Raw genomic sequence first — 10,010 nt, forward strand, 5'->3', positions numbered from 1 at the left:
ATCAGTGTAGATACAAAGTAACTGAGGACTATTCCATGGAAAAGTACACTAAATCCAAATCTGTGCAAAACTTGCTTTTATTTTCTGGAAAGCTCTAAATCTCCCTTACTTTCATATTTTCCAGACGCTATTGTTTCCCAGTACATCTTCAGACAGTTGACCTTTAGTTATAACATGTTTCAGACTGCTGACCTCTTGACACTGTTGTTTTCTAGGTATCTCCAAAACTTAATATGTTTCACAGTTTGCACTGTCTCAGTTTTTAGCTGAGACAGTGCAAGTTGTCCCAGACTTAACCTGAGCCGTGCTTTCACTTCTGCTACTGCAGTTCCTCTGTTGATTTAACATCCAACTGAAATAGCTACAATGATCAATATCAGCACTCAAAATCCATGATCGTTGTATTAAATAATCAGTCAAGACAGTCAGACACTGCACTGGTTTCTTCCCACAGTTCTTAATAAATTGAAGTCAAATGAATAAATAATTAACACTATTTGCTGTGAGTATTTGGTTCATTTATGTTTCATTAACAGGAATGACTCAGTTGGTAGAAAGTTGACTGTCTTAACCTGTTGAACAACTCAAAAAGGTCATCTTTATGTACTCTTTCCTGGGAAAATGGTTTCATACTGTCCAGGGAGACCTCAGATGTCTCAGTTTCTTGAGATATGTTTCTTTTGGATTACTGGTTCTGACATTTATCCATCCCGGCAGGAGATGCAGTTAATAATAATAATAATAATAATAATAATAATAATAAAAACAGTCAATATCATTAGCAAGAGAATAAAGTGAGACTTTCAATCAGTAGTAGGTTTGTGCATTGAAAATGAAGTGGTTTTAGTTTAAGTTTAGTTGACTTTATCTAAGTGGAGGAGCTGGGCTTGAAGCTCCAGAAGGTTTTCTGTCCACGCACTGTGAGAAATGTGTAAAAGAATGAACAACATTTTATAATGCAGTCTTTTAAAACTAATGATCCAAACTAAACAGATGATCCACAGAGACCAGTTGTCATTCAGCTGGTATTGAAAAGTTGCTCTCTTTGATGCTGACCTGCTTTTAGCTTTTGGCAGATATTACGCAGTTTCATCTCCCAAGAGTCCAGAATATGATGATGGATCATAAAATGCTCCTGAGATTATAAGAACAAATAATGGTTTCAACAATAAAACATTTTGTTTTTCAAAGGGAAGAAAATATCACATTTCACTGGCTTTGAAATGTTACTTACAAATCCCTTTCCTTTTCATTTGATCTGAACCCTTAAGGGGAGGAAAATGGGGATGATATTCTTGGCTAGGAGACCTTGTTATTGAAATCTAAATTAAAATTGAATTCAGGGTTGATGAGAGATATTTCTATAAATAAGGGTCCTGATATCCAAAACAGGAGTCTCTAGATCAGTCTGTGCCTCATTGCCACTCAGTATCCCAACAACCAAGGAGCTGGATTAGATGCTTATACCCGGACATTAAAAAAAAGCCTCTTAAAAAATGTGTTTTAAGGTACATTGTTTGCTAGCTAAAAAAAAAAAAGGTTAAGAAAATTATACTACTTCATACATACATACTTTACTATCTTCTTGAAGTTGTACTTAGGAACAATATTTGATATATTATACTCCACCACTTTATATAAATATGTCACCTTCAGCTCTGCTAATTTTTCATGTCTGGCATTTTAAAGACTTAATGATGATGTAATGATGATTTAATGATGAAAATGATTTTGATGTTTTTGTTTTGTGAAAATATAATAATTGATCCATAATACTTTACTTCACTTTAATACAAGTGCTTACAACTTTACTGACATTTTGTCTGAACATATAAATCACATATTCATATATAAAATAGCGAGGAGAGTACTAATGTGTTATTTAAATATAAACAACAACTGTACTGATGTTTAAAAAACAACAACAACAACAAAAAAAAACTTCTGATGTTCCATGACATCACACTCCAGTCACTGTGACATCACTGATAGAATGTTCCATCATAGCAGAGAACCCACAGGGCAGCCTGCATCTGAATCACTTTGTCCTCTTCAGCGTTGATAGTGTTCACAGTGTTTAGGAAAACTTTTACCCGTTAATTTGACCGTTTCACGAGGATTTCTCCCACGTGTTTTTTTTAGAGATTCGTTTCTTCGGCGTAGAAATTAGAGGTAAGTTACCTGCAGAGCTGCAAACTTCACACTTGACACATAAACTTGGACATTTTTCTCTTGTTCATAGTGATAATATGCACCATCTGCAGTGGAGAGTGTGTGGCTGTATCAGTCTGTGTTACGGGTGTCATGATATACGAGTATTGACGATAACCGTGCTATTTAAAAATGAAATATTGATATCATGTTAATAATATACATAAGATAATGTTGTGTCAATAATCCAGTGCCTCTTAAACACTCTGTATGCTCTTAAATCTTTTTAAATCATTTAAGTTAACTTGCTTCAATAGATTTTTGTATTTTGAGCAAAACTAAAGTTTTGAAAAAGTTTTAATAACTTAAATGTGGGGATAATAAACAAAGTTAAAGATGAAGTTGACTTAAGGCCTTTTTTCCCAAATTGTCCGTAGATATTTGTGATGATATGTTGTATCAGGACAATCTGGTCATGATATTCACATAGTGAAAATCAAAATATCCAGACAGCTCTAGTCGGTGTCACTGATGATTTTCTCGTTTGTCTTTCTAGCGTTCTATAATCATGCTTAGAAGGAGTCTTCGCTTGCAGGAGGGGAATTATTATACAGAGCAGGGATCTCCATCTGTGTCCTACAAGGAAAGGTTGTACAGGTAAGTTGCAGCAGTGTTTTGATGCCCATGTTGTACTATAGGTGCAAATACTGTGAGGTTACCACACTAAAAATCTTCATAGGTATAAAACAGTCTTTTCTAATCTCTGTTGCATCTTTTAGGGTCTTTCGGAGAAGGTTTAGTTATAATCGCAATAACCAAAGACAGAACGTTAGCAGTAACCATGAGCCACAGGGCCACGGCGACTACATCGCCCCCTACTACCACCAGTTAGACAACCAACAGGATGCCAACAATCACGCGACTACTGGGACACAGACCGTTAGGCCCAAAAGAAAAAAAGGTAAGTACTGCCTCCCACCTGTAAGAGCAGCGGTTTAAAAGAAAAAGAAAGGATTGGATCAACAAATATTAATTTACTCTGAGATTAGTTTTAATTAGAGTTTAGAAAATCTAAGTTTAAAATGAGTGAATCCAGATTCAACATTAAGCAGAGCTCTATTGCACCACTAAAATCTAATCTCAGTTTAATATAATCAAGTTTAACTGTGAAAACCAAAATTACAGTGTTGAATCAAATGCAAATGCTTTTAAAATAAATAAATAAAGAATAGTGTTGGGTATTTTTTTTTCTCTATTTTCAATCACTGAACACTGTATTTGTTTCTGTCTGCAGTCAAAACAACGCGCAGCTCTTCTTTCCATTTTGGTTTGCCTCTGCTGCTCCTTCTGGCTTTCGGTAAGTGGCTTCAGACTTTCTGCTAGAATCATTTCTAGTACACAAACATGCTGGGACAGCTGTTTCTATTTTAGTTCCTGGTCCAGGATTTGAGCGTTTCCTTGTAAATAAAAATCACATTTCTTCACCTTTGTGCTTTTTGTCCCTCAGGACTCACTCATATGTGGTTGCAAATGGCAGAGCTCAAGCAGGAAGTGCAGTCCCTTAAACAACGTTTGCACACAGTTTCTCCTCCGGCAGACACCATCCCAAACTTTGCGTTAAAATCACAAGGTAAGTCATCTTTTCCATCATGATACAAACCTGTGCATCACTGTGGACCTTGTTTGGAGGTTGATTTTTTAACTTTTTGTGTCTATGATTTGTGTGCATGCAGGTGCCAGCGTTATTTTGAGTTTATCGTCAGACACATATTGGCCCAACAGCTTGGAAACGATAATGGATAGTATATTCTCCTGGTGGTACATGACCAAACGACAGACTGGTGTGATCTGGGTATGAACTACACAGCCACATTACTACATTGTTTTACATTGGATTGTAATTATACTACATGAGATAACATGGAGAGTTATGAACAGTGGAGGCTAAAATATTGAATTTTGAAATGTCATCTCTATCTCTGATGTCCTGTCCTTATTACAATGCCTGACTCTCTTTACTTATGGCTTTCTCTTGTCTCTCAACAGAATCCGGACAAGGACGTCTTCACATGTGTCAAACTACAAATAGAGAACAACTGGGGAAACACAGACTTCACCTGCCTCTATAGCTTCAGGGTCCATGGGAACGCCCCCACCCAATACAACTTTTTTTAATTATAGCATTATGGTAATAAAAAACATCTTCCAGATGTTTCGAGGTTGATTCACCTTCACTCTGAGGGCAGCATGGTGGTTCAGGGGTCAACGCTCCTGTTCTCTCCACGTCTGCGTTGATTTTCTCTGGGTTCTCCGGTTTCCTCCCACCTACACGCCAGCAAAACTGGTGTGTTTGGTAAAAAGTTAGGAAATTCAATTTGAATTAGGGACTTGACTTGACTTGGGACTTGTCAGACTTGACTTACAAAACAGTGACCTGGTCCTTCTTCTGGGTCCTGTTGTGGAGGTAAATCAATCTCAAAACATCTTCCAGATCTTTTGAACTTGATTTACTTTCACTCTGAGGGCAGCGTGGTGGTTCAGGGCTCAACGCTCCTGTTCTCTCCATGGCTGCGTGGGTTTTCTCCGGGTACTCTGGTTTCCTCCCACACCCCAGACATGCCAGTTTAACTGCCGTGTTTGGTTTGAATTGGCATATTTAATTTGAATTGGCATATTTAATTTGAATTGGCATATTGAATTTGAATTGGAATATTTAATTTGATTTGGAATATTTAATTTGAATTTGTATTATACAAAAATAAAGATATTGAATTGGAACTATTTTGCTCTGTGTGTTTTATTAAATGATAAATGCACTCATCCTTCATTCATCTTACCATATATACAACAAGTGCTGCTACCTAATGTACAAAGTCTTGGCTCAATGTTCATTTTGAAAGGTCTACTGATTTATTAAACAGCATGAATTACTGGCTGTCCTGGTTGGACAAAGTCAATACAAACTTCCTCTTTTCTTATTTACACTGCTGAAATGGAGATGTTCCTTTGGGCAAAACTATTTGCAATGAAAATCAGTTGTAGCAGTTCAGACAGAATGCAATGAGGGTGAATTCAAATCAATACAAGGTGTATGGTACAGTAAATACTGCTGTATTAATGAGTTAAATTTAACATTATTCCAGAGTGTATTTGGTCCCAGTTGCAGCTGGTGTTAAAATGACTCTTGCCCTGTTGTTCAAATTTTATAGTCAAATTAACTCTAAACAGTGGTGGACAAAGTACTCAATCCCAGTACTTTAGTCAAAGTAGATACTCCTGGTCAAATATTACTCACCTACAAGTGAAAGTTGTTCGGTCAAAATTTTACTCAAGTTACAGTACTAGAGTACTTGCTTTTAAAAATACTTAAGTATTCAAAAGTACAAATTGCAAAGTACACTTTCTAATATCAAATGCCTCAGGACCTTCCCTTCCCTTACATAAATGCAGAATATTTCTGACAGGATTTGTCAGTAACTTGAGATTTTAGCTGGATAGAGTTGATGGATTCGCTCAGGACACGGGTCCCAACAAGGCAAGGGCCTGAAGGGGTTTGAATTAAGAGGCGCATCTGGATGACGTATTTCTGCTTTTACATCCATCCCATTTGAAAACTGGTACTGTGATTGGTTTATGGCCACAGTGTGTGGCCAATCACATTTTATAAAAGAAAAAACAGTAAAAACTGACTTCAAACTAACAGGTAATGACAACCTTCCTAGAACGGTAGTGGAGTCAAAAGTACAGTGTTGGTCTTTGAAATGTAGTGGAGTGAAAGTCAGAAATTTCCAAAAAAACAAATACTCAAGTAAAGTACAGATACTCAAAAAATGTACTTAAGTACAGAATTCAAGTAAATGTGCATTGTTACTGTCCACCACTGACTCTAAATGGAATAATTACACTGTGTAGCGCTCATTAAATTTAACACTACAGGCTAAATAACTCTATAGAGTGTAAATATTATTCTCTGTAGTGTTGATTTACTCTTCTGTGTTAACAAATCATGGGTTAAATTCCAGTGTTCATTATCACTAAATGGAGATATGAAAAGTGAACCCTGGAGGGTCAAATCAAGTGTTGATGCTATACCAGACTGTACTGATAATTTACTTTTATGAATTAATTACAATTAAAAAACACTAATATCCAATAACACCAAACAGTGTCACTGAAACTCAGCGCTATTTGTAAACTTATATCTCAGTGGTGTTAAATTTACACTGAATTTACTCTTTTGTGTCAAATTACATCTAACAAATTTTGTTTTCAATATTGCTTTTTCAAATGTACCATTTAGTGACCAAAAAATTAATGCAACAACAACTTCCATTATTGTATTGTTAAAAACTGTATTGTCAGGCCAAAAATGTCATGGAGAATACAAGATCACTTTAAAACACTGGCCTACTTAATTAATTAGACTTAATTAATAATAATGTAGGGGAGACACGGGACGGGTGTAACACTTGTTTTTCTCAGCACCTATAAGTTGCTGAATTTTGAAACAACGTACCCTTACTTATTACAAATAGCAATGTTTCTGACTTTTTTGGTTTTATTTTTGTACTTGTTTCCAGCCTTTTCCAGTAGGCTATGATTATTTTTTGAGATGGTTCTAGGTGGAGAATTGTTATTATTAATGTTAAAATGACACTTACAATTTTATAAAAATACATTTTCATTTATACAACTGTGTCTCGCTCTGAGCAGTTCTAGGTTAATCTAAACTTTGAGTCAGATCACAGATGGTTATTATCCTACAGAAAAATATTGCTTAACATATGCCATCATTATTACTACAAGCAATGGCATACATATTGGTAAATGAAAAATACATTTTACAAAATGTACAGTTAGTGTTATTTCATTTTGACTAGACAAACTAGCAGAATAAATGCATTAATCTCTTATTCTGGTATTTATCATGAGAGAGAATGGAGTTTGGAAGTCAAAGGTCAAAATTACTGAATTCTGGTACTTCTAGTGTTAAAAATAAAAAAAAAGGTTTTCTATTGAAGTGTTGAATGAATGATACTTGCCTTGAGGGAGAAACTACTCAGAAGAAAAACCCCATGAAACCATATGATTGTGACCCTGACCGCAATATTTCAATAAGCACCAAGTACTTTTATTTCCTTTAAGCTTGTGAAACTGAAACAACAGAGCGTCTCTTTGTTTCATGCTCTCATACCCAGTTCTTGAAAATTGGAATGGTTTAGTAGCAAAACCACAGCAATTACTACTATTTTGGATCATAGTATTATTTTTGGTGTATTATTGGAAAACACAAAATTGGACCTAATGGCCAGTGTTTTGCTTATTTGAGTGACGTTTTTCATAAAGACCCCACTAAGGTCTGACCAACATGGGATTTCTGAGGCCGATACAGACATTAGGCAGTAAAATAATCCTGATATTGGTATTTGATATTCTTTATACAGAATACATTATGCAGAATATATACATACACACATTTTTTGCAATGATCCCTCAAAAGAGAAGATTAACTGTTACTAAAATGTTAACAAAACATTATCAGTATATAGCAAGCTAAAATGTTTTTTTTTTAAAGCTAAAAATTTAACTAAACTTTCTACACTGATATCTCCAAAACTCTGCAACTCACACCAAAACAATCTGGAAGGATAAATAGCACAATAGCAATCAACTGGTAAATATTAATTAATTTCTCTATTATTAAAAATGTTACTCTCCATGTTTATTGAATTGCCGCTTTGTTCTAAAAAGTGTTCTTTTATAAAGCAGTTCTAGGAAATTACTGGGAACTATAGGACCTTTAAAAAAGTGCTGCCATAAAATGTTTGAGAAAATGTCCTTACTATTATTATTGTTATTATTTGACACTATCATTTAGAGATGATCATTCTGTTAATGCAACAGTTGTTAAAATTTCATGATAGTTAAAAAGTTAACCTTGTTATCCTACTGATGATTGCTCGGCAGAGAAACTCTAATTTTTCCTTCTTTAAGAAAACTGATTGGATAAATAAATGAAGCGATCTGGTTAAGTAACAGAAGATTTAAAATCAGACAACAGCACAGTGCAAGCACAGCCACAAGATGAAAAGCAAAAACCTTACAGTTTGCTAGCAAGCTAAAATGTTTGTTTTTTTAATCAGTGATGTGCTAGTTACTGAAAACCAGTAACTAGTTACCATTACTAGTTACTTTTTCAAAAGTAACTCAGTTACTTTACTGATTACTTACACCAAAAGGTAATGCAGTACTGTGAAAAGTAACTTTTTAGTTACTATTGTGACACTCAGCTAAGCTCTAAAACTTACATACAGGCGAACTTCAATGATGAAGCCAACAGTCAGTGTGGGTCAAAATGCCATAACAGGCTGTTTTATTACAATGAAGGATCACTAACATCAATTAAAAGGTTAAAAAATAGCATGTCTCGCTGCAGGGGGTGGTGGCACACCAGTCAGCAGGCTGGTGCACTGGTGAACACAGAAATAAATAATTATATACCAAAACTAGGAAACAAAATAAACCCTCTTTACCCCAACAGAAACACACCCAAACTAATACCAGTGCCACAGCAAACCTTAAAAGGATAGCATCACAAATCAGTGGGTGAACTCCCACTGCACCAGCTGCTCCTGTGACCAAAGGCCAACACCAGCTGCAGCACTAAAACAAAAAAAAAGAGCTATAGGTTAGCCATACTTACTAGACCCAATAAACAAAATTCAAATAATATAATAGGCTGTAAACGGCAACCAGCACTTTCCCTGCAAATTTAACAGAGCACATGTTAAGTCTCAGTCCACAGACATGCAAACAATGCTTGGTAACAAGGAGACATTCCCATACCTCGCCACCGGCACAATTCTGGGACTGTTAGGACCCTTTACAAAACAAAGAATTAATTATTGGCAGACCCACATTTTTACAAAGATTCCCTATTTACATAATATATACAAATAAATTACCTCAGGGTGCACTTTGCACCCCTACATTACCTTTAAAAACACATATCTCCAACAACAGGATTTGTTTGGCTTACCAAGGCAGCATGTGCACAGGAGTAATCTCAGTAGCCTGAGTGAAGCTTACACACCTGTGCTTAATGGGCCTCTTAACAACTCCAGTGCTCTCCTCCTGATTGGCCAGTTGTACCTGCCTCTCAGTATCCTCCTGCTACACTATGAAAAAAAGGTCTCCCATTAATGCCCTTACAGCCTTCATTCCAGTACTGTTTTAGCATTGGAGATCAATACAATAGAAATTGGCTGCATGTCTTCTACAACATACCCTGCAATGGCTTTATCAACTTTTTCCTGGTTAGCAGGAGCAGTCAGTCCCTCGGTTCCTCAGCCGCTGTTGCTGAGGTGGTGGAGGTGAAGTGGCATCAGAGTCTGTGTCTGTACTCTTAGCTACTAGCTTCGTCGCAGCATGTTGTTTCTGTAGGTGTTTCAACAGGTTTGAATTGCTATTTTGGGCAGTAGATAAGATCTTTGATCCAAGACACAACTTACATTTAACTAAAACGTTCTTGTCTTTGTGCAGGACTACACGGCTCTGGCTGCAGCTCAGTATCTAGCTGAGACTACACAAAAAATAACGTAAAATAACGGACAATAACATAACACTGTTTTTAATGTACGCTTTTTGCCAGATTGCTAAAAAGCTGATGTCTCAGCAGAGAAGCTCTAATTTCTCCTTTTGGAAAACTTGTTGGATGAGTTAATGGCGCGATCTAGTTAAATAACAGAAGATTTCAAATCAGACAACAGCACAGTTTGGGGGGAAAATTAATCTGGGTTTAGAGTAAAACCTAAACTGCAGTTTAAAGAGAGGTTAAACTTGAATCTTTCTTTCTTTTA

General features: G+C 36.0%; 1 protein-coding gene across 1 annotated transcript; it reads left to right on the plus strand.

Annotated features, from left to right (window-relative positions):
• The first annotated feature begins 2,719 nt into the window (after nucleotides 1-2,719).
• Nucleotides 2,720-4,326, plus strand: LOC146333229 (uncharacterized). The gene is made up of 6 exons (XM_084725087.1): nucleotides 2,720-2,808; nucleotides 2,931-3,112; nucleotides 3,446-3,508; nucleotides 3,659-3,781; nucleotides 3,885-4,003; nucleotides 4,198-4,326. Exons 1-6 carry the CDS (start codon nucleotides 2,720-2,722, stop codon nucleotides 4,324-4,326), a joined length of 705 nt encoding a protein of 234 aa, XP_084581213.1.
• The last annotated feature ends 5,684 nt before the right edge of the window (nucleotides 4,327-10,010 follow it).

The sequence above is a fragment of the Lutjanus erythropterus genome, chromosome 1 (assembly GCF_056507025.1).
Source record: "Lutjanus erythropterus isolate fLutEry1 chromosome 1, fLutEry1.hap2, whole genome shotgun sequence".
Lineage (NCBI taxonomy): Eukaryota > Metazoa > Chordata > Actinopteri > Lutjaniformes > Lutjanidae > Lutjanus > Lutjanus erythropterus.